General features: G+C 40.5%; 2 protein-coding genes across 8 annotated transcripts; both read left to right on the top strand.

The window, feature by feature from the left end:
• The first annotated feature begins 2,580 nt into the window (after positions 1 to 2,580).
• On the top strand, positions 2,581 to 8,817 carry LOC115745881 (oxysterol-binding protein-related protein 3C). Of its 3 annotated transcripts, XM_048281310.1 has the most exons (12): positions 2,581 to 2,617; positions 2,657 to 2,821; positions 3,917 to 4,010; positions 4,361 to 4,477; positions 4,585 to 4,657; positions 4,741 to 4,859; positions 5,136 to 5,257; positions 5,634 to 5,810; positions 6,109 to 6,253; positions 7,269 to 7,447; positions 7,587 to 7,834; positions 8,778 to 8,817. In XM_048281310.1, exons 2-11 carry the CDS (start codon positions 2,724 to 2,726, stop codon positions 7,831 to 7,833), a joined length of 1,371 nt encoding a protein of 456 aa, XP_048137267.1. In that variant the 5' UTR covers positions 2,581 to 2,617; positions 2,657 to 2,723; the 3' UTR covers position 7,834; positions 8,778 to 8,817. The 3 variants fall into 3 exon arrangements, with proteins under 3 accessions (XP_048137267.1, XP_030537358.1, XP_030537361.1); XM_030681498.2 differs by lacking the exon at positions 8,778 to 8,817 and adding an exon at positions 8,186 to 8,501 and having other exon boundaries at positions 2,584 to 2,821; XM_030681501.2 differs by having other exon boundaries at positions 2,585 to 2,821.
• A 9,437-nt stretch (positions 8,818 to 18,254) lies between these two features.
• On the top strand, positions 18,255 to 24,361 carry LOC115746007 (telomere repeat-binding protein 5). Of its 5 annotated transcripts, none has more exons than XM_030681689.2 (10): positions 18,255 to 18,437; positions 19,857 to 20,043; positions 20,148 to 20,964; positions 21,079 to 21,264; positions 21,386 to 21,412; positions 21,542 to 21,621; positions 21,957 to 22,189; positions 22,495 to 22,809; positions 23,109 to 23,172; positions 23,953 to 24,361. In XM_030681689.2, exons 2-10 carry the CDS (start codon positions 19,963 to 19,965, stop codon positions 24,100 to 24,102), a joined length of 1,953 nt encoding a protein of 650 aa, XP_030537549.1. In that variant the 5' UTR covers positions 18,255 to 18,437; positions 19,857 to 19,962; the 3' UTR covers positions 24,103 to 24,361. The 5 variants fall into 5 exon arrangements, with proteins under 5 accessions (XP_030537549.1, XP_030537550.1, XP_030537547.1 ...); XM_030681690.2 differs by lacking the exon at positions 23,953 to 24,361 and adding an exon at positions 23,434 to 23,938 and having other exon boundaries at positions 21,386 to 21,448; positions 23,109 to 23,215; XM_030681687.2 differs by having other exon boundaries at positions 18,256 to 18,437; positions 21,386 to 21,448.
• Positions 24,362 to 24,631: the final 270 nt, after the last annotated feature.

The following is a 24,631-nucleotide window of genomic DNA, read 5'->3' on the forward strand; positions in this document are numbered from 1 at the left end:
TAACTTGGATAATTTTTTAATATTATTTTAATATCTTAAATAAAATTTTAAGCATTTTTTTGGTTTTTTTCAAAATTATTTTTGAAGATTATTTAGAATATCAAAAAAATATTAAAAAATATTCATGTTAGCGCCAACCGTGCCACGTAGGATAATTGACATCAATGCCAGTGATTTCCAATCAAAATTGGCCGAATTGACTCAATTGGCGCTAATGCATTTTTACTAAATCGGTACTATTGTAAAAGGTTTATGATTGAATTGGTACTAATAAAATGTTTAGGACTGAATTAGCACAAAAAAAAGATTTAGGACTGAATTGGCATTAATGCAATATGTTTATGACTTTTTTTGACACTTTTCCCGATGAATGCTCTTGGCCGTGCAAAAGCAAGCTTGCGATGGAACAAAATCTAAAGGGAACAGCTTCTTAGGTAGATTTACGAGCCTATGTATCACAGCCCAATAAATTCTAATGCGAGGATGGGCCGTGATACGCCTAATGGGCTAGGCTGTGAACCAGGCACTGTGCCCGTGAATAACCTGACCCGGCCGAACGTGACACAAAGTAACTGGGCATATGACCGAGCGCGACCCTTGGACTGTCCATGTATTGATTAGACCCTATTCTGGTAAAGACCTTATGAGATAAGGGAGATGAAGAGTCTTGCAAGAGACAATTCGTCTGGGACAAAGCATAACAGCCCAACCATGCAAGATAAGGCATATAGGACATGGGGAAAAGGATAAAGGTTGAGGATGCAAGGGGTCTCCATTCTTGTGTATATATGTGGTTCTTTCCCTCATTTTTGTTTCTTGATTCACTTCTTAGACAATATTATTGAAAAAGAAAATACACAATGAATTGAACAACAATACTTGTTATGTATTGTTATATCACACGCTGAGATTGTCGCAAGGATCTACAAAATCTTTGATATATGGCGCAACCATCTCAAGCTCGTGATTCATGAATTTTAAGATTTGTTGGTGAATTTGATTCCTCTCTTGTGGGTAGACCATTTGGTTTAGAAGGCAAAAGCAGTTATGTTTATTTCAAGACTATGATTTGGTTCGAGTAGGTTCCATCCTTTTCCTTTTTTAAATGCTTATGCACTCCAGTTCGATTCTAGTTCCAAACCGAACCCATACTTTCGTTTCATCTGCTCAGCCCCAATTTGGTATTATTAGAATCGGGTCTAGTCAGTAGCATTTAGTAGCAGTACACACTACACAATACACGCCAGACTTCACTTAAAGCATTTATGCGTTGTTGCAACTAGGGGTGAGCAAAATGAATCGCCGGGACCGGACTGGACTAATGGCTTTGGTCCGGTTCTTGAGGTTACCGGTCTGGTCCCTTGTTCCTCAAGGTGGAACCGGTGTCCGGGCGGTCCGGTTTCTAATTCTAGGAGAAACCGGATCGATGGACCGCTCGCTCGGACCAATGATTTTTTATTTTTATTTTTTAAATACATAAGTTAATTAAAAATAAGAAAAATACATAACTTAATTATGATTATGAAATAAATAAAAATTATGATTACGAAGAAAGAGAGAAAAAAACCCTAATATTCAGAAGCTCTTGTGATGCTTGCTAATGGGAATCCACCGAGTAAAGTCTCGCCATTGATTAGGTCCAGAATTGAGGCAACAACTGACGACAAGGATGAACATAAGATGGAGGAGAATTACAAAGCGAATTGCTTCATTCTTATTCTGTTTTTGAAGCTAGAAACCGCAGTGAAATAGCAGAATACAAAGAACTGGAGGCCTTCTCAGAAACTGGGTCAAAACCTAAAGAGCGTGTAAATACGATGATGAACTGTGTCGAAGAAAAAACAGGTGCAATGTTCCTACGTTGAACTTGTCCGCGAGTCGAGGAAAAGGATCAAAAGGTTAAGAGACTTGGAAGAAGTACATGCTGATTTGATTATCGTCCAAAAAAGGATCATGAATCCTGTGACGCCTTGTAGGTTCAAGTGCAGCATTTTTAACAAGTCCTTCTCAACATCCGTACTCTTTATTTTCATTTTATCATTCCATTAGAACCAGACCATACTGATGGTCCAGTCAGTCCACGGTTTCCCAGACATTCGGTCCAGTCCACGGTTCTTGAAGTTGAGAACCGATACCATCGGTGCAATCTACGATTCTTGAGAGAATCGGACTAATCTGAATTATGCTCACCCTAATTGCGACCCATTACAGACACTAACTGAAATTCTTCCCACTAATCCAAGCCCAAGCCCATCTAGCCCAGCCGCCCTCCCAATGCGTCCAGAATTTCCAAAGGCCACGATTCACGCGCCACCACTTCGCGTGCAAAACACGTCCCGGGATCTTTTCAGGTGCCTTGTGTCTCGCGTTGTTTGCTGGCTCAGACTCAGCTACTAATGACGAAATTTTTAAATTTTGCCAAAAAGGAGAAAAATCTCGCACGAGGCGAACCCAAAATCGTATTTTCAGAAGCACAAGGAAGATGATATATACGAGAAAAAACAAAACCGCCAACGAGTCCTCGCTGTTCCTGCCATCATCCCCCCTCTCCTCCTACGCTGAAGTCTCCTATATTTGTTCTCAATTCTCTCTCTCTCTCTCTCTCTCTCTCTTCGGTTTCTCTGGAATAATCCGCTCGCCGTCTCCGATCCCTCTCCCAATTGCTCTCCGACCCGATCTCGTGAATTAGTTTAGTCCCCCGAGCTCGTTCGCTCGATAGCGGAATGGGGAGTCCGAAGAAGAATCAGAACAAGGGCTTCTTCGCCGCCATGAGCTCCGGCTTGTCCATGTTCGGCAACGCCGTGCACAGATCTGTCAACGGGTACTCCTCTCCCTCCCTCTCTCTCTCCCCTCCTTTTCTTCTTCTTCTTCGCGTCTTGCTCGATCCTTCGATTCTCGACGCTTCGTGATGTTTTGCGTTGGTGTGTAGTCGCTTTCCTGAGCTGCGATCAGCTCTCTGCTCTTCCGGTACTTGCGTCTCCGTCTCCGTTTGTCCGAGTTGTGAATAATTTCGACGTGTTTGGTGCTTGATCTAGTGATTTTAGGACTTGGCGTGTTGATTCCAGTGCAATTGAATCTTTAGATAGTAGTTCCGCTGCTCGTTTGCGCTGCTTCTGCTGTTTGGATCGGACGCTGGAATCTGGATTGGGGATTTCCTGCCATCGTTTGCCTATGGTTAGCCTAATTGACGGTGTTGTTTGAGTGGCTACTGTTGGTGGTGTTGGTAATTAAGTAGGGAGATTAGATTTGACGGAAGGATGCAGCTCATTAATTCGGTTTGCACCTCCATCACCATGGATCCGAAAAAGTTAAAGACTTCTATGTAAACAGTTATGATCTGACAATCAGTTTGCTTTTGTTGTACATGCATGAATATTGAATTGACTTATTTAATCTATTAATTGGAAGAGGCAACAGCTTTATGAACTGGCTTGATGGAAAATCTGGTTTAAAGTGACTGTCTTTTTTTTTTTTCCGTAATTTGTACTTTCGTTTGATGGTTTGCTTCAGTCCTTCTATTATGCAGTAACATTTATCTATTAAGATGTGTATTTCCAATAGATATGCATGTCATACGTGTTTGGGACCTGGCTTTGAGTCTTCAGCAGAATGTGTGACATCTTTTGAGCCTTCTTTTTTCATTTTGCAAAGCTCAAGGCCATCTTCTGGGAGAAAATGTACACGTCCTAAAGCACCTTCTCTCAAGTTCCTCTTGCTCTTGATTATGTGTTTCACATGCTGAAAAGCATAGTGAATTCATAGCCTTAAGATCGAAAGATGATTAGATTGCTTATTATTGCTGGTGTACCTTGTCAACAATGTGTTATTCTTGTCATTCTTATGCTGAATCAATTGCTTGATATAAGTATTGGAGATTTGGTATTGGGTTGTGTATAATCCTTCTTATTTCGTCCAGATTGCTCGGCTATGAAGGTTTAGAAGTCATCAATCCAGAGGGAGGCAAAGAAGATGCAGAAGAGGAAGCTCAGAAAGGTAGATGGAAGCAGGAGGTATGTTTCTGCTTTATTTCTCTCTGCTGGTTTTTGGATTTGAAGGAACACTGTCTAAAGATCTTTAAGGTTTCTCTTGGTTGTAACATCTCTTATAAGCCTCAGTCTGAGTTGTGCTTCTCATGCAGTGAGGCTCTTAAGGAAGAAGTTTGGTTTTTTTTTTTTTTTAATGAGTTATGATTCTCCTATTAAGATATTGTTGCCTGTCTGCCTAATTGGTAATATTTCTTTGTTCATGTGCATTTGGCAGTACAACATTTAGTTTGACATGTCCTAAGAAAAATATCATTGTGCTTTAGAAAACTATGTGTCTTGCTTTCTAATGTGAATATTTACCCCTTTCTTTATAGGATCGAGATGGTTATTGGAAGATGATGCAAAAATATATTGGCTCAGATGTCACGTCAATGGTGACTCTTCCTGTCCTTATTTTTGAACCAATGACAATGCTCCAGAAAATGGCAGAGGTGTGAATTGCTTTTTCGGGAGGAAACTCGTGTTTTCTGTTGTTTCACTCGTTTTACCACTTTTCTCACTTGTGTCTAATGGCATAAAATATGCACCAATTTGACAGTTAATGGAATATTCACATTTACTGGATCGGGCAGATGAATGTGAGGATCCATACATGCGATTGGTCTATGCAGGTAATTGCCCTTTGCATTTTCATCTTATTAACCCTTGCAAATACTGTCTGCTAGATGATTGAGTTCTTCAAAAACATTTTCAGCATCATGGGCTATATCAGTCTATTATGCCTATCAAAGGACATGGAAGCCTTTCAATCCCATTCTTGGGGAGACTTATGAATTGGCGAATCATGGCGGTATTACGTTTATTTCTGAGCAGGTCAGTGTTTGAAATAGTCATCTCCGTGAAAATTTTGACATTAATAGCTATCAACTTCCTGTCTTCATTTTCACCAAAAAAAAAAAAAAAAATTCCTGTCTTCGGCATATACTTGTTTCAGCAGCCTTTGACTTATCAGTGTTGTTTCATCTGAATGGTATCATGTTCTGAATCATTTCATGGAGAGCAGCCAGATTGTTAGAATACATCTGCATTGTATTTGTAATGCCACATTATGTCGGTTTTTGGTAATAAATATTTGCTGTGTTCGTTCAGGTCTGTCATCATCCTCCAATGAGTGCCGGGCATGCGGAAAATGATCATTTCACTTATGATGTGACATCAAAATTAAAAACCAAATTCTTAGGGAACTCTGTTGATGTTTTTCCTGTAGGAAGGTACGGATGATTTTCTCTTTGCATGTCAATTTTTCCATTTAAATTTTCTCGATGCAAGTGTTTCAGTTGTTAGGACATCTTATCTTTTTCATGTGCGTGCAATACATTCATTCTTGACACTCGAAGAACCTATATTTTGTCCCTAATAATTTGCTTTAATCAGTGGGTCAATCCTTATCACTGCCTAATTGGAACAAGCTGCACTTCAGTTGTTACTAAATTGGAGTTGGTAATTACTTGTGGTTCAATTTTTTGTTTTTGTGTGGGACCAGTGATTTGTTGTCCATTGTACTTAGAAGAGGATTGAGTTTTGTTGCACATTTTATGACACTCTCCTAAAGCCCTTAATGATGGATAAGTGGTTATTTGATTGCAGAACACGCGTCACTCTTAAACGAGATGGTGTGGTTTTAGATTTGGTGCCACCCCCGACAAAGGTTAACAATCTGATTTTTGGACGGACTTGGGTTGACTCCCCTGGGGAGATGGTCATGACAAATTTGACTACTGGAGACAAAGTCGTGCTGTACTTCCAACCATGCGGCTGGTTTGGGTAATTAGCTGCTCTGTATTCTTGTACCCATGCATTTTCTTTAGTATTGTTGGTTGGGCTATTCCTTGTTGTAGATCTATCATATTATACCTTATAGGAAGAGTGTCATGTCCGTGAAGTTGCTAAAAAGTAGTCTTTCTAGTTACCTCTCTGCCTCCCCCCACCCCCCCCCAAAAAAAAAAAAACCCAAAAATATGTATATATGTATGTATATATATATATATATATATATATATATATATATATATGTTAAATTTGTTTATCACTGGTCCTGCTCATGAATTTCAATTCATTGCAGAGCTGGTCGTTATGAGGTTGATGGTTATGTTTATAATGCCGCCGAAGAACCAAAAATCTTGATGACGGGGAAGTGGCATGAGTCGATGAGTTATCAACCATGCGACATGGAAGGAGAGCCTCTTCCAGGCACAGAATTAAAAGAGGTTTGAACAGTAAAATGTCTTTCATTTCTTTTTTTTTCAGATACTTCCCTGTATGAAACAACTTTTCAGTTTCTCTGTCCCTGCTCTTTGTTCTACTTCACTGTTAAGGTTGTCATGGTAAACAGCAATACTGCCCGTCTCCTTTCCATGTCATCTACTTATTCCTTTGTTTGGGACTGTTTCCTAGTAGGGTTGAATTGAGGGGGCGTGGAAGCTCACAACATGAGTGAAAAACTGGAGAGAGAATTGAATCAAGGGGCAATGGAGTTTATGTATATACGATAATGTCAAACTAACTTTCTCTACAAGAGGAGTCTTACCATATCTGTTTTTTTGGCGACATTCAGCTACTTTCTACTTCTTGTTATTATATTTTAAAATTAAAAAAAAATTGAGAGTTCATGGTTCTTTTTACAGTTTCCAGCCATGCCTTCACAAATCTGCCTTTGCCCCTTTGGGCGTGAAATACTGTAAATTGATCATTTTCATTGGTTCTATACTCAACTGTCATCTTGCTAATACTCATTTGTTAAGTGTGCCTACCTAATTGCTCACTATTGTGAGCACAGATCTTGTATAATGTTTAATTTACTTATGGGATATATTTAGCAACTGAAGGGTTTGGCTGGATTCTCCATCTTGGCTATTGCATGTGGATGTTATTTCAACCTAGGTACCTAACGTCCACCCGCACACATTACAGGGAAAATGAAAAGGTAGATATGATGAGAAGAGAATGAGCCGAAAAAACACATAAATTCACTTCTTTCCTAGGTATTTGACTATGGGTACAGCTGTGTGAGAGGCAGCTAAGAGCATGAGTACTTAACTGTGTTTTTTGAGGTTATCTCCTTATATTGCTTATGCTTCTGTACTCTTGGGTTTGAGCTTTCACTAACCATGTAGGTGTTGTCTTCACCTTCAATACTACTTAGCTGTTAAAAGCATTGCTATTATTGACCAAAGTTTTTTCCTCTTTGATAAGCTATTGACCAAATGTCATTGGTATCTATAGGTTTGGCATGTTGCCGAAGTTCCAGCAAATGACAAATTCCAGTATACTTATTTTGCGCACAAACTGAATAGCTTCCAGACTGCTCCTAGGAAGTTGCTGGCATCAGATTCTCGTTTACGTCCTGATAGATATGCCCTTGAAAAGGGTGATCTCTCCAAAGCTGGCGTTGAAAAGAGCAGGTCTCTCTCTCTCTCTGATGGTGGAAACCATCAACAATGAATCTGGACAAAATTTTGGAACCGAATTACACAAGCGCTCCAAATTCTCCTTTTTAGTGATTTACCAAGCCTTTATGTTTTCTTTTTGCTTGTCTTGCAGATTGGAGGAGAGGCAAAGAGCTGAAAAGAGAGAACGAGAGTCCAAGAATCAAAAGTTTATCCCTAGATGGTTTGATCTAACTGATGAAGTCACACCTACTCCCTGGGGTGATTTGGAAGTTTACAATTACAATGGAAGATACATGGAACACCGAGCTGCTGCAGATAGTTCTGACAGCAGTAACGAGATTGATGTCACATCCATTGAATTTAATCCATGGCAATATCATGATGTATCTACGGAATAAGGTAATCCTGCCCTAGATTTGGCTTGTTGGACTATGCAGATTATTCATGGAACTTTCTGGTGTGAAATGTTAGATAAATACTTCTTGTAGCCTGTTAACGTCAAATTTTTGGTCTGTCATTTTCTCTTTTTTCCCATTTTGATCCTAGTTCATTTATTATTCCCAAATATAGTTGTAGCTATATGTTTCTCATGCCTAGAATTAATTATGTTCTTTTGTGATTTTCCTTATTGTTTTGTTGATCCACTTTGAATCACCCAACTGTCTCTAGATTTATGAACATAATAAATAGATTAAGATAATGAAGTGTCATAGAGAATCGTGATCATATCGTGGGTTCTGTACTAAACAGATGCAAGAATGAGGACCGACTACAAAGCTGCCTGAGGAAGAGATTGAGATATTTGACAGATTAATCGATTTCCTTTTGGACCAAACGTAAACAACTTTGACCAAAGAGTAGTGCCTCGTTGGATTTAGATATTTCCCTGGAGATGCTGTGAATAGCCTCGCTGTTTGTTTGCAATGAGGTTTTTGTGATTTATCATCTTGGAAATGCAAGTAAGCAGACTAGATGTTCAGCTTGATCATGTCTTGCTCTTGGTGGACCCAGCTACTTGACATTGAGTGACAATGCCAAATCTATTATCGTGTGTGGATTTTAGATTTCCCTTCGCAGAGTGCATTATGATGTAGGGGTGTTCATAGGCCAAATGGTATAATACGCGAAAGGCTTGAGGGCAGTAGTATTCATGCCTCTACTGGTCACCAAGGTCAAGTTCTTGTTCTCGTCCTGTTGGTTCCAGAAGCGGGGCTCTGGATTTGAAATTTATGATTTGATGTGTTGGCGTTGATCTGGGATTGTAGATGCAACTGATGAGCCGCCTTTCTTTGAAATTCGTTCCCGAAGATTCTTGTCTCCTTATTTCCCATATCTATTTCAGGTGCATGATTGTCCGACTAACAGAATGCCCAAATTTATGGGTATGTGAGACCCATCTGGAGAGACCATGAGTACTTGAATTAGCCGGAGTTGGGTTTCATGTAGGGCTGTCAAATGAGTTGAGCCGAAAATGGCTCGATCCAAATTGATGCATTTACATGCCCATTTAGTGGCTCATATCTGATCCGGACCTCACTCAGCTCATTTATGAAGATATTTTCATATGTAATATATCCTATGAAAATTCGTATCCATTTAGTTAATTCATTTTAAACTCTTCATGTGTGTATGTTTTTTAGATGAATTGTTATTTACATTAATATATTAAAAAAACGGCGATCAAACATTGCATGGTATTTTCACTTTTTGAATTCATTTACAATGAAGAAAAAGAGAGAGTTAATACTTGGTACATATTGAATGAAATGGAAGATATTGAAAAAGATAATTTGTGCTGACCATGGATTACAATAGCAAAAACTAAAACTAGAATATCATATGAAAATAACAATGTCAAATGTAACTAAGGAAAGGTATACTTCGAGATTAATGAAAATAAAATATAATGGGCAAAAGAAGAAGCCGTTGTTATTTTTTTAACAAGGGTGAAGTTGGGCCCATCTCACGAGACCACCAAGACTTCTCTTAATTTGGAATAGTCTGATGAGTCCATTATTTGCTCATAGAAGGTGAAGATAGAGTCACAAAAGGTGAGTAGAGGTGTCAATATGGGTCTTTGATCCATTTTTAAACTCACTTTTATTCACTTGGGTTATATATAGGTTCAGTAATTTTAAAAAAATTGGTCAAATATGGATTTAAGCTTATAAAGTCTATTCAAATATAAGTTTTAACTTAACCTATTTTTTATCCATTTTGAATTTATTTTTGGCCTTATGGCATGCAGCTTCTCAAGAATCACTTGTAAAAGGGCCTTAATTTTACTAGTTTATATATATATATAAGTAAAATAGAGAAAAAAAATAAAAGACGTTTTCGAACGCCATTGCCGCTCGCTACCGCCACCATCAACTACCGCTTGCCACCACTGCCCGCCTGCCACCTTTGCTCGCCGACCGCCGCCTGCCACCAATGGCCTTAACTACTACATTTTTCAGCCACGTTCATTAGAATGCTCAGTGCTTGAGAATTGAGTTGGCAGAAGAAAAAGCGAAAGAGAAAAGGGAAGCCTTGTTATGTATAGCAAGATTCATGAGAGAAGAGATTAGCTTCTGGAGCTCGTAGGACACCGGCTTAGTGCACCTCACGAACGTGCAGCACAGGTTACAGACCGGCTTCTGGAGCTCAGCGGACGTGAACTCGTTCCCGTCTACCAATGCGTGGTAGTGAGACGGCCGGCTAGTTCCTTTTACTCCCGAGTGGCTACACAAGTAGAAATCGTACTCCCTCGGATGAGTTATTACCGTGTCCGCCACTATCCCAGGTGGGGTGTTCTCGTCAAAGACCTGGTTTTTGGTCGAGGGAAGATCGGCATCATTGAGGAAATAGCCTCGTGTGGTGCCTCTTGGCCTATAGCCGGGGAATCGCGCACAGCCTTTCTTAATGGCGAGCACCTCCGCCGGTTTGCTGTCTCCGGTCAGCGGTGGCGGGGGGGAGGCGACGGCGGCCAGTGGCCGGACTTTCTTAATAAATTAGAAAAAATAAATATTTCATGATTTGGTTAAATATAAAAATATTTAAATAATACAGGTCGAGTCGAGTATGGGTTGGATATGGGTTGGTGTGACAACCTAAATTTTGACTTGATTAATGGGAGGATTAGTTGGTTCGAACTTGAAATTTTTATGATAGATTGGAGCAACAATATTGAACTTGCAAGGACACTGGATCACGAAGAGGTCATTCGCGCCCGGAATTTGCACACGGTTCGGGTGCGAAGCCTTTTCGGCCACCCTTCTCTTCTTTAAAACCCCCTATTCCTTCCACTCGCTCTATCTCCTCTCCTTCTCTTTCCCGCGGACACACCCCTCCCTCCCCTCGTGTTCTCTGCCTATCTCTCTCGCTAGCTCCACCCGAGTGACCTGCAAGCTCGATTGAGCTCGAGATCGACTGCCTGACGCCGCTCCTTCAACAGCAACTCACACGGCGGTAGCGACTCAACACTTGGCTCGCTCAAACCAACCTGCACGCCGCTGCCGACCCGTGAAGCCTGCGAGAAAGGAAAACGAGCCCGAGCTCGTTTCGCCATCAATTTCGTCTCCGTCTTCTTCGAACGACAATTCCAATTGTTAGATATGCCGATCACACTCGACTCCCAATTGCATCTATGGCACCCCTTCTAACTTCTCGTACACTATGGAGACCATCACGTGTACAGGTGGCTCTGCCACTAGATTTGTGAGATTGGTCACGATGCTGGAGCTGGCAGTGGAGTCCATCAGGTTCGTGACGTATCAGTTCTTTGCCATTCGTACCTGCTAGAAGTGGCGGTTCAAGGTAGGCAAGTTGAGATCAGAGTCTGGAGGAGTACAGATAGATTTTTGGGGATGATAGTTGACGCGACGGTTGCTTTTTGTGCTGATGGCACGACATAGCTAGGTATGATTTGCGGAGGATATCGGCGGAGGTAAATAGAAGGGGGCTAGTTTAATTTTGGTTATCTCCCTCTAGTTCGATCTTGTTTTGTCTTAGAATGATGCATTTAAACTATTATTATATATAAAAGTAAGTACTTCATAAATCTGTTGAATAATCTTGCTGCCTGCGTGCTATTGGATAGAGCATGGATCCAGCAGCCATACCCTTAGATATCGTGTCTGCCTTATGTTTTACATGCATTTGTACTTTTGTTTAGTCTTCCATATGTACCCTATTATTTATAGTAAAAGATTAAAACAGAACGCGATTAGAGCATAGATCAAGGTCGGGATCTCGATAAGATTGGCATCAGAGTGCTGATTAAAGTTTGACCCCGATAGTTGGATCGAGTATGGATCGTTAAATTTGTAATGATGAAAATTGGTTAAAACGGGTTAAATGGATCAATATGAGTCGGACCATATTCGACCTGACCAAAATCCGACCCAATCCACCCCTTTGACACCTCTAAAGGTGATTGGATTTGGATAAATTATGAACTTATTCAACACCCATCGTTTTTTGGCTTTGCCCTTTTAAATTCGTTTATAACTCATTTACTAAATATAAATAACCTATATAATGACTTGGCCCATCAATTATAAATTAAAATAGGTCTAAGACTCCGTTTGTTTCGTAGAAAATGAGATCTTTCTGGAAAATATTTTCAAGAAAGTTATTTTCCAAGAAAATAGCAATATTTTCCGACGTTTTACGGAAATCTAAAAATAAATTGAAAAATATTTTCCATTTTTCGATAGAGAAAATTAATTTTCACCGTATATGTTTTTTGATACATTTTTATTTTTTAATCAATTTTTTTAATTATTTTCTTTTATTTTTTTAATTCTTTTATTTTTTCCTTTTTCCTTTCTTCCTTCACCTAACAGCCACGGGCCATGGCAACCGGCGGCCGAGCCTTGCCACCGACAAGTGAGGCGAGCCTCAACATCGCCAAATTTGTGAGCCTCACCATCGACGAGGCCGCGAGGCTCATGGCTCGCCTCGCCACCTCGAGCATCAGCGAGGAGAGAGAACGAGTCGTTCTCTCCGAACTCAGTCCTCCTCGCGGCCACTCCAAAGCTCCAGACCATCCTCTTCGCCAAGGAAGTGTCGGACTTCGAGGGCGAGCACCCTACAGCCAAGAGCGAAGTAGAAATAGAGGAGTCGCCATCGCAGAACAGGAGCAATAAGAAATCGAGGAACACGAGAGGGAAGAAGAAGACGTAGCAAGAGCAGCAAGAGCCTTTCGGAGCTCAAGGGTTTCATGGATCTAGGTTTCGTGTTCGAAGAGAGAGAACGAGCTGCAGAGGCTGTGAGAAGCGAGACGGGGGAGGGGGGAAGAGGGGGAGAGGGGAAGACTTTCTTATTTCATAAATTGATATTCCTTTCTCACGCGAAAGAGAGAAGTGTAAGACAAAGATGGAGGGGAACATGATTTCCCTTTCTTCATATTTAGAAGGATATTGTCCATTGACCGGAAAAATCTTGTCCTTGATCACAAATTTTCTGCTCTCCAAACACCAGAAATTGGAAAAAAAAAAATTTCAAGAAAATATTTTGTATGAAACAAACGGAGCCTAAGGTTTATTTTGAAGTATCTAGTTTCAAGTAAGGGTGATTGGTTTCAGAGTAAGTAATTTCCACCCTAGGTGGGTCCATGGAACCGCTCCCACTGAGGCCCTTTTTTGTTTTCATCAAAAAAGAATGCATGTTGATTTGTTGTTTGTAGAAAAACCTTCAAATACGTGCAAAGAATACTTCACTTTCTTCTTAGTACTTCGAACGGTGAGTAGATTGAAGAAACTAAAAAGAGGCAAATGACAACAATTAGGGTTTTCAACTTACAGCTAATGAAGGCAACTGAGAGCGAGAGAGGGAGGTGAGGCCTTGAGTCTTGTCTGCGAAGAACGGCCGTAAGCGCGGCCGTGAGTTGATGGGAGTTGAATGTCTAGACCAAGATGAAACAAGACGATTGACTAGCGAGATGAGGGATTTAGGGTTTTAGTTTTCTTATTTATATTTACCGGTCTAGCCCTAGTGAGTGGTTCAACACCTGATATCCGGAATTGGCCGGTACCTACCGGTTTTCTTGGGACCCACTAGTTTTGAGCCGTTCCGATCCAGTTCTTGGTGGTTGAGGTAATTCTCAATTTCTTTGCACACCCCTAATTTCAAGTCACCAGGAACTCCACTTGTTTCCAAAGATATGCAATTTTTCCGGATCAACTCTCTCTCTCTCTACCCGCTTCTATAGTGATAGTGTGGGCATGGATGCTGCGACCTTTGTGGCTACCGGCTGACATTATCTATGTGCAGTTTTGCGATTAACAAACCGAGTACAAACGGATGGGAGCTAGGCTTCATTAGATTGGGAGCACAAAGGAGGAGAGACTTGCTTATGCATATGCGCTGGTGATTAGGTAGGTGATGACTCGATGAGGTAGTTTAGATCTTTCGGCCGATCACCCCATTTCTTGTGTACCCGGGTACGGTTTCTGGGAACTCTACTGTTTCTCGAAAGCATGAGCTCGAGACTCGTGAGTATCGACTAAACTAAAATGGAAAGGTTACAATTTTGAAGATGCGGTACTCATTAGCGGGCGTCTGGTATGTGACGATGTTTTTGTCCATCTCCTAATCTCTGGGTTAACTACATCTTCCACCTTTTCACAAATCTAGGGTGACGACAAGAGTCACTTCCGCTGAGATTCTTGGTTGGGAATGTTGTTAATTTGGACATGTAGTTGGCCGCCTAATCTTTGAATCTAATCCAAACTTAAAAACGTTACTCAGCTGCTGGCGGGATTAGGAGAGTTCAGTCTTATACTTCACCTAATCAGTGTCCACATGCTTTTTTTGCTTAAATGTTGAACCAAACTTCCTCCTCTGCATAAAGTTTTGTTTTAAAAATCAACGTAAAGAGTAGGGAAGGGCAACCAGTTAACGGTTCCTTCTGGACGCTACAAAAAAGGTCTCGCACCGGTCGTAAAACCATCAATTTGATTCAAATCTACTCCACTGCTCTCGAAATTCAATGGTCCGAAGTCAGCGGAGCTCATCGCCGCAACCAATAAAGGTGGTGGCGATCGGGGATATATCTCCACACAAGATACGTCACAGCCAAACAGACCAGCATGAGCTGTTCGGAGATTCAATCGCAGAGCGAATCGTAATCGCGATCTCCCAATGACTAATATATACTCCTCTACCTAATAAGTATTGCTGACTTTTGAGTGAAAAACTGGCAGGAAATGAATTGTGAATGGACTGTGAAAGTCATCAGACTCTCCCGTTGATAGGGCCCGCTTTTGCCCTCTCTGTCCTTTTGAAATTGATATACAGCCCCAACGAGGGTCGTCTTGAATCTTGATACATCAATAATTGACTAGAATTGCCAAATCAACCAACCCTCCTTGATCGACTTGATGCCATCCAATTTGATTTGCTTTGCAATTGAGAAGAGGGGATAAGTACATTATCGGTGCCATAACTTTTGTACGGCGTTCACTTGAATGTCATAATTTTTAAAACGTTCACTTAAATTTCATAACTTTCAAAAATTGTTTATTTGAGTGTTATCGCTGAAGTGGACGCCGAAAAGGCGACGTGGACGTCGGAAAAGTTGACATAGCACTCAAGTGAACGATTTTTGAAAATTATGACACTCAAGTGAACGTTTTGAAAATTATGGCACTCAAGTGAACGCCGTACACAAATTATGATACCGTATACTTATCCCGGAGAAGAGGGATCAGATCTCTTTCATTAACATCAAATTATCAAAAAACAATCTTAAAAAAAAAAAAAAACGAAAATTTCTACTAAATTAAACCAAAAAAAAAAATTATATAGATTTCAAAATTGGTGGGAGTCCCCTTCCTAAAACCATGCTCCCCACCCAAATCCCTTCACCAAGTTTCCATAACTGCCCGGTGCCCACCACAAAACCCATAGGCAAACGAAAGGAAAAGATGGTCCTGCAACCATTCCCGAAGCGCCACGTGTGATGTCAACCGGGAATTCCGCTCTCCGACGCGACTTCAACCGGGAAAAAGGGGCGGAAAGAATGGGCAAATAAATAAACAATCTTCACGTTTAGCGTAATCCCATTTCTTTGAATTTGAGCGTAATCCGTAACATCCATCTGGGTTTTATCCAGATTCTATAGAGCACGTGTGGCTTCTCGAACCCTTGTAAGAGAGAAAAAAAAAAGGTATTTCCAAATTTCGAAAAATACTGACGAAAAGAAAAAGGGAAAAATGAAGCAAATGTTTCTTAAACTTTGATCCAAATGCGCTATGGTTTCTGAACTTTTCAACCGGTATGGTTCCCGAATTTTAGCCCAATACACGATGTAATCCCTCAACTTTCAATTTGTTTAATGTGATATCCGAATATTTATAACATGTTCAACTAAGTTTTTGAACTATAAAAAAGATGCACACTATCGTTCCCGAATTTGAATTAATGGAATAACTATATTGAACATCTTCCTATATTTCGAGAACTAAGTCGAACATATTTCGAAAATTTCAATGACCATATTCATCAAATCAAAAATTCAAGGGCCACATTGGATATTGAGTTAAAATTCAAGGATCACATTATATATTTGTGTCGTTATGTCAAAGAAAAACTGTGGTCTCCTATTGTTTCCAGGAAAAAAAAAAAAGATTGGAAATTCAAAATGAAACCGATCGAAATGGCCGGGTCCCCTTACGGGCCCCCTTGCACGAAGCCCGTCAATTCTCTCAAGCTGAGCTGGGCCCACTGCGGCCCACCCGAGCGACTCGACGTTTATCCTATCAACTTGACGCCGTCATCCGAATATTCACTCCGTGACCGGCGCGCTTTCCAGAGGCCACGCGCATCTCCAACGGAAATTCCCTAACGACCGTCAAACACGACGATCATAATAAGTTGACAGCACCCCTCCCTCCCTCCCTCCCTTTCAAAAATTTAAAAATGCGAGGTGAGATAACAGTACACGGACGCCAGTATAGACCTCATATTGATCCACGTAGGACAGGAGGCTACATCCTACGTGGCAGATTGTGGGCCCATGGATGCTGTTTTTTTTTTTTTTTTGGGGGTCAAAACATGGTTGTTGTAGACAAGCTGAATAAAGTGCTCGACATGATTATCGGGATAACTGCCCACGACGAGGGGATCATCTCTGCATCAGAAAATGACATATCTGCCCCCAATATTCATTCCTTCTCTCTATATGTCTAAGAAAGGTATTTAAGTACTTACATCTCCAGACCCCCCCGCTCCCCAAATAAAATAAATAAAGTACACACATCAACGTAATCATGTATTAGCCAACATCTTCATAAATCAATTTTGATACGATTTGCCGACAAAAAAAAAAATTGATACAATTCTCTCGAAATTCATCTCAAGCGCCTCTAATTCGATAAATTATATAATTTAAGTCCTCAAATTGGGATCAACGAACTAATTGTCCAATCTAGATATTCAATAGTAACTTCTTTCTATATTTTTTTTACGGTGACAACAATAAACCAGGATTGAAAAGAAAGTCAAATATTTACCATCTTTTTACCTCGCTTTTTTGGTGCGTGACCTGGTAAGATTAATTATTCAGAATATGGTGTCCTTTTCCATGCCATTTAAGGTGAACAATCCATTTCGATGTATAGCACGATTTTTGGGTAACGCGAGTTCTATGTGTGCACCGCACTTTTGGTCCTTCATGGCCTTTTTTTTCTAAAGTCCATAATGTTATGTTTTTATGGGTCAGTCATGTCTTGTCATCGCGAGATCCTCTTATCCTAACAAGAATGCCCCCTCTCAATTTTTTTTTTCAAATCTTGACATCAAAACTTTTCATCGATTATACACAAATTTTCTCATCCGTGAGAATCATAAAAATGGCTTCGCTATTTTTTATTTTTTGACTGAGAATATAAGTGGCTTTACAGTTCACATACAAAATGATGGATACGATTTTATTGTTATTTCAAAGTAGCAACTTCTCAATTAAGTGCTTAAACACTCAATCCATCAAATCAAATCGCAATTAGTCAAGAGTTTGAGACCCACATCAATCACGTGACAATTCGGCTCGACAATGGAGCCATTTTTACTCCCTCTTAAGAGAATTAATCGATATGGTCCATAAAATTTTAATTCAATATGTAATGTGGTCCATAAAGTTTTGGAACATGTTCTACTTAGCTCTTCTATTGATTCAATTTCGGGGACTAAGTTAAACATATTTCAAAATTTTAGGGATCATATTGATCAAATTAAAAATTCGGGGACTATATTATATATTGAATTAAAATTCATGTATCATATTGATCAAATAAAAAATTTAGAAATTACATTTCATATTTGGTCAAATTATTTGTGTCATTTTGCCCAAGAGAAAACCATTGCATGCGTGCCGACCAGCAACCTTTTGAAGGCAGCAAGAAGAAAGACATACGAAGAGAAAATGGCAAGTGAAGATTGAATCCGACTATAGACATGTCCGACCCAAAAAAGCATAGCAAAAGAAACTCGATCTCTTTCCAAATTAAGGGAAATTCAGTAAATATTTTCAAAAATAATAAATTTCCCGATATTAAAGAAAAGGAAAAAAAATAAAAATGAAAAATGAAACTCCTCCATTAGTAGTGGACTCAACGTTTTTCTCGATCACGCTGACCATACCCAGCCACATGATCCAAATCATCCGCCACGTGTCGCGAACACGGCACCGGCGAGTTCACTCAAAGAGTGTAGACCTGGTCGTTGAGTGGTTCCCTTCCCCACCACCTGCTATAGCCGGTGAACCGAGACCCCGGTTACCGATATGACCGGTAAATAACTGGTCGCGTGGGTGGATGGTATAACCATAAAAGAAATGCGTTGGGGTTTAAGCGTTTGGTTGGGTGGTTCTCAGAGGGTTTTTGGTGATCAGAGAAAAGATAGAGAGAGAATTTTCCCACACAGAGTCTCAGATAGAGAAAGCCAAAGCCAACGCCAACGTGTTTTCTGGAGAAGATTATGGGCTAGGAAATTCGAAATGCGAGGAACTGGCTTCGCGGTACGTATGGCGGTAGACTCTAGGATTGCTTTGTCTGGATTCTGCGGTCTTCCGTTTGCTTTGTGGATTCTCTCTCCTTGATTCGATTTTGGCTGCAATTATGGAAATCTAGACGCGCGAAAGCGAAGCATTGTCGAGAGACGAACCAGATCAATGCCTCGCGTGCTTCTTCTTGTGGAGATTCGTTGAATTTCCGCGTTTTTTTTTTGGGGGGGGGGCTGTGGTTTTGGTTTTTGATGGATCTCAACTTCGGACACCCGTTTCCGGCGAGAAAAGTTGCGGTCGCGCGAGCCTAAGGCTTCGAAAGTTGGAATCCGACTTTCAATTGCGATCAGGGAAGGTTCTAGGAGTTGCAAGTTTGCATTTTTCAGGCGCTAAAAATGTTCAGAATTTCTCAGTTAGTCTTTCGTCCTCTAAATGTTTCGATTTTGGCACAGTTTTCGATCTTGATGCTGATTATCGAATATTTTCTCTACTTTGGGGTCCCGATCGCTATGATCCGATGATTTTTCTCGTGCGCGATACGGTCGTGACACGGCTTCTTCCACTTCTCTGTTCTTAAAATCGTTTTGGAGCTCAAGCTTTCAAATTTGATGTTCGAAGAGGGTTCTCGATCTGTCCGTTTCTACCTCGTTCCAAGATTTGAGTGGCTCTCGGATCCACCAGCGATCTAATTTTGGTGATTCCTTGCTCTGCATGAGGGTTTTGTGATGGTTTAAGTGGTTTTCTTTCCCCCTCTCCTCGCACTTTTCACCAAATGGGAAATTACTCGTAATTGTGCTTTTCCATTCATGAGTTTTGAGTGGACATTTACCGACTGTCCATCCATGTTGTTCTTCGTTATTACCTTGTGCGAGTTGTCAATGCCCAATCTTTTTCTCACTTTTCCACAGTTTGCATATCCCTTAGATTTTTCCCAAATTAATGTACTTTTCGAGTCTCTAGCTTGGCTGGATCTGCGAACTTCTGGTCTTTGAACTATTGCCATGTTTAAATGTTTTAAATTTCGTTAAATTGTGCATAAATCGTGGGAATTTGGATCATAATGGCTGGAATTGGTTTTATGTGTTTTTGCTCTTCTTGACAACTACTCTAAGCAGTGACATTTTTATTAGTTTTAATTGGGAAGAGCAATACTGTCAATCAGTTCACCGTATGCGATTTTGTGAATTGATTTTTACTGTTTTAATGTAATGTCTTGTGATCATTGTGACACAAAAGATTGGAGTGGTACTCTGTTTTGTGTGTGTGTGTGTGTGTGTGTGTGGGTGTGCATGCATGTGTTCATGATAATTGTGAGTTAATCAAGCAAGTTATATTCTTCGAATAGATAATATGTAGCAGATTATTTGTTTCTATTCGGGATCATAATGTCTTGCTCCCCATTGAGTTTAATGCTGCAAATTTCTATGCTTTCAGGTTCTGTTATGGTGTCTTGAGCATTGAACGAAAGCTGAATTTTACGATGGCTTGAAGAGTTTGTTCCCTGTATCTGGTTGATCTTATTTAGTATGATTTCTGCGATATGGTGCTGAATAGGAGGTTAGAATATGGATTCAATGGCTATCAGGTGCCTGCCATGCCTCGGGGCACCAGATCTGCTAGAGTAAGCTCATTTCGAGTTTCCAGTTGGTGCTTCTAGAATTTGTATCCATCTCACACCGTCATTCTCGGTTACTAATCTCCGTTATTGATCTTTTATTCTCTTAGAGGAGAAATTCGATCAAGAAGAATGTTGAAGACAGCAAAATGCATGCATTTGACTTACTGGCCACCTTAGCTGGGAAGCTGCTGGTCGGCAACAGTAGTTCCTCATCTTCAAGTAATTCGTCGACTAAAAAGGATCAATTTCCAGTCACTGACAGCACTAGCATAGAAGAAAGGCGTCAGAATCAGTTTACAACACAGTTGGAACTGCAAGCTTGTGATCAAGCAAGCTGTGGTAGGAGCATGTTAGATCCCCAGCTTGTATCCCAAAAGCATCACGATCCAAAGCTTTCTCCAGAAGATACTCAACATCCTGTCATGGGAAGTACTGACTCAGAGAGGCTGGGAACTGATGAGCTGAGAATTGACAAAAGAAATGATGAAACTAGTAGAAATGCAGTGGTAGAGCCTTTGACATCAACCGACTCCAAGTTAGAAGATGATACCCAAAATGAGATTAAGGTGGAACAGCTTCATTCAGATAAGGCTCCAAATGATAACGGGGCTGTTATGTACAGTTTCAGGGATCCAGTGGTATGGGATGCGAAACCTCTTATGCAAATTAGCTTAGAGAGTGGCGCCGCTGCGTCATTTCCTGCGAATAAAGATCGCATTGCACATGATTCTTTATCCCCTGCTAGGAATGTAGAAGTAGTTAGTAGAGATGATGACGAAAAATCCTCTGGGTGCACGCACCCTGTCCCCACAAAGAAGTCTTTTAGGCCAGTGCCGCATATTGGAGACAGGAGAATAAGGAAGGTTTTGGCTTCTCGACATTGGAAAGTAGCTTTAAGATCAAAGAATGAGTTTCCTAGAACTGGTAAGTGGTCACTCATCATTTATATGCAACAGGTTTGTTGCTGCGTGTAGTCTTGTATTTCCACTTGCGTTTTGGATCTGGTAATGTCCTCTTAATTTTAGTTCATGGTGGCAGGTGTAAATTTCAAGGCTGATTACAAAGATAAGAGTAGCTATTATAAACGCCAAAGATCTCAGAGGAACTATCCTTTCAAAAAGAGAAAATTTTTTGATATCGACTTTGAGTCGTATTCTGACAAGGAAATTAGTAGCAATGCCGCTGTCTACCCATCTGAGAATCATACTGATGGAGATGTTTCTGGTTAGTTTCAGAAAAAAAAAAAATTAGTTTCTTTCTAGTTTGTTTGCTCTTTTTTTTTTTTTGCCATTTTGTCATTGAGTCCCGTCTAAGTCTTTTTTCTGCAAATATGGTCCTCTTGCAGCCAAACGGCCATCACCTCCAGCATCAGGTCAGCATTTGTCATACCAATCTACAGATTCCCATGGTAATGGAGCTTTTGATGGAAACACATTATGTACTTCTTGTGGTTTTGTGGAATAATTCATTTTGCTTGTCGACGCTCTTTTTTCTCGTACAGTGAAGCTTCGGATTGAGTCTTTCACCGTGCCGGAGCTATTCATTGAAATTTCAGAAACAGCTACGATTGGCTCATTGAAGGTATTTTGGCCATCATTTTATTCAATATCATATTAAAAATTGTATTCCTCAGGCTGTATTGCATAGCTGATTGCAGGGGATATACTGCAAGTATGTCTAGGGTGTACACTCTCTCTCTCTCTCTCTCTCTGCATTTTCCCTGTTTCGTTCGCACTATGATCAAAGGTGTGTAGAATGAGTGGTTTGTCATTTTTGTTCTTCTTGAGTCATGGTAGTCTCTTAAACCACAGACTAACGTTTCTCTTGAATAGCTTGGATTTGGCGCCTCATCTGGAGATATCTATATAAATTGTGTGTCAATTCTCTGCTCTTAAAATTCTTTTGGCTACATGCAGAGGGCAGTTATGGAAGCAGTTAGTGGTGTTCTTGGCGGTGAGTTACGTGTTGGAGTTCTTCTCCAGGGGAAAAAAGTTGGAGATGACAGCAAAACTCTACTACAAACAGGAATTTCTCAGGATAACCAATTGAATTCTTTGGGTTTTGCCTTAGAGCCTGACCCTTCGCACACATCTGCAAGTCCGAAGGTCTCTTCCTTGTTTCCTTGCGACGTGCCTCAGCCTTTGATAAGGTAAGGAAACACTTTATATTCCTGTTTGAACGATCATTTTGGTTGAGGGTGCTTAATGTAAAATCTTGTAGAATTTTTTGTGAGAGTCACTTTAATTTTGTTGTATAATACTTGCCTATTTATTATGAACATGGCTTATAGCATATGATAATATTGAACTGCATACTGAACTGAGCATTATTAGTGGATCCAAGGTTGTGTTGATAGTAATGGGGTTAAGATAAGTCTGGTTATTATTGTGCTATTCGGATTTCTTCCAGAGACATCTCTGTCAACTTGGTTTCACTCAGATTGTTTCTCACCAGGTATCCTATTGGTCCAAATGATTCTCAAAAGAGAATTCATGATACCCTGCCTGAACATGAAGACATGAACATACCCATTGTGGCGGAGAATGATTGTGATATGGCAACCTCTCCTGTTGGAGTGTTGAAGAAGGGTACTACACAATCTAAAGCACTTGTACCTGTTTCATCTATGAACGTAGAGGCTTTAGCTGTGGTACCAGTGCACAGGAAATCAAAAAGATCTGAGTTTGCTCAGCGGCGCATTCGTAGACCCTTTTCCGTTTCTGAAGTTGAAGCACTTGTTCAGGCTGTTGAAAAACTTGGAACTGGAAGGTAAGCATGAAATTACACATTGGAAGACATATAGATTGTGCAGTGTTTGGATATTTTGGGTGGTTGACGTTGTATGTGAGACTTTAGAGGTTAGTTTGCAGGGGTTGCCTCAAGTCAGCATCTATGTTTTAGTTTGTGTGCTGCAGGCTATTAGTTTCTTTGAACATTTCTTTCAGTTCTGATTTAGCATTTCCTTGGTGAATTTAGCCTACGAATCCTGTTCTAAATCTGCGAATATCAGATCAAAATTTAGCTCTTTTTCCTATATTCTCAACAATTTATTAATTTTAAACTTCCAGGTGGAGAGATGTTAAGCTCCGGGCCTTTGATAGTGCGAAGCATCGGACATATGTGGACTTGAAGGTGAGTGTTTTCTTGAAAAGTATTTGAATCAACTGATATTGCAGTTACCCACCCATGGGTGGCTCAGTTGGTTAGTGCGCATTTGGGATTGTGTGGTTAGGCGCACTGGTCCCAAGTTCGATTCCCTAGCTGAGTACCTGTGATTTAAGTGGGAGGCAATGGCTATGGGTTGTTGTGCTAGTCTTCCCCGAGGAATAATAGAGGTGCACACAAGTTGGCCCGGACACCTCGGTTATAAAAAAAAAAAAAACTGATATTGCGGTTGCATTTAGTTTCAGCCTCACCATTCTTCAAACTTTGTTCAATTGATTCATGACTATCAAATATGCAATTTCTGCACGCATGCTCTCTGATCAATGAATGAACGGAGGGAGACGAAATAACACCTCGTTTCCATTACATACCCTGCTTTTGTTTCAGCCTCGCCATTCTTAGAACTCCGTTCAATTGATTCATGAACTTTAAATATGCAATTTCCACACACACCCAGACACACTAATCAATGAATGAACAGAGGGAGACCATGTAACCCCTCATTACCATTACCTACTCCATTTCTGTGAAGTTCAACTTGTTGCATGGAGGAGGTGGCTGAATCTGCCATCTAAGTCCTGCCAAGAGTGTCCACTTGAAGACAAATAAAGGACGGGCCTGCTTTTATCTCCCCTTATAGCTTGGTCTGCATTGCTTCTTGAATAGAATGAGTGCCAATGTCAATCTGCCAAGTTCAAATCCTGCTCAAAGTCCTCTGCTTCTGAAACGTGATTCAACTATATACAGGATAAGTGGAAGACACTGGTACACACAGCGAGAATATCTCCTCAGCAGAGGAGGGGAGAGCCTGTTCCTCAAGAGCTCTTGGACAGGGTCCTGACTGCACATGCTTACTGGTCCCAACACCAAGCCAAGCAACAGCTCAAGCACATCTGATGTGAGGTGAAGAAACAGGTCACTTTGTGTTTAGAGTATCTCTAGTTATTTTCCTAATTGTTCCATTGACTTGTAAAAAAATGTGACAGTCAAGAAAATAGGTACATGAAAAAGGGGTATGTAGTGTAATATTTTCCCCGCTGTGGCGGAGGATATTCTGTGTATGGGTAGGGGCGGTGATTGTAAAGGGGACATGACGGAATAAGCACTTGCTAACGGTGTGTTTTAGTTCCGACACTCGCACGGTGTCCTTTGAGATAATTTGGCGTGTAGATGGAATACTTAGAAGTTGAAGCTGCGCATGTAATCTTTGTCCATTAATGTTAAAAGTATTTAGTTCTTTTACGCTCTCTTTTTACGGTGACAAATACATGCTGAAGGTGCGAAACTGACTCAGATCCGTGCGAAACTGACTTGGATGAGCAGACATACTTGTCCTTCAATCTAGAAGATGTATTAGAATTAATGTTTGCCGAGAAATGAGGTCAACGTTCATTCATGTGGTCGTGGGAAAACAAGTGCAAGTTTT

The sequence above is a fragment of the Rhodamnia argentea genome, chromosome 6 (genome assembly GCF_020921035.1).
Source record: "Rhodamnia argentea isolate NSW1041297 chromosome 6, ASM2092103v1, whole genome shotgun sequence".
NCBI classification, from domain to species: domain Eukaryota; kingdom Viridiplantae; phylum Streptophyta; class Magnoliopsida; order Myrtales; family Myrtaceae; genus Rhodamnia; species Rhodamnia argentea.

What these genes read in the sequence shown, in the direction of transcription:
- LOC115746007 (XM_030681687.2), top strand. Translation starts at nt 19,963, where the DNA reads ATGGTGCTGAATAGGAGGTTAGAATATGGATTCAATGGCTATCAGGTG. An exon ending in GAATGAGTTTCCTAGAACTG is followed by an intron (nt 20,965 to 21,078) that starts GTAAGTGGTCAC and finishes TCATGGTGGCAG; the next exon opens with GTGTAAATTTCAAGGCTGAT. An exon ending in GTGCCTCAGCCTTTGATAAG is followed by an intron (nt 22,190 to 22,494) that starts GTAAGGAAACAC and finishes GTTTCTCACCAG; the next exon opens with GTATCCTATTGGTCCAAATG.
- LOC115745881 (XM_048281310.1), top strand. Translation starts at nt 2,724, where the DNA reads ATGGGGAGTCCGAAGAAGAATCAGAACAAGGGCTTCTTCGCCGCCATG. An exon ending in TTACGTTTATTTCTGAGCAG is followed by an intron (nt 4,860 to 5,135) that starts GTCAGTGTTTGA and finishes GTGTTCGTTCAG; the next exon opens with GTCTGTCATCATCCTCCAAT. An exon ending in GCTGGCGTTGAAAAGAGCAG is followed by an intron (nt 7,448 to 7,586) that starts GTCTCTCTCTCT and finishes CTTGTCTTGCAG; the next exon opens with ATTGGAGGAGAGGCAAAGAG.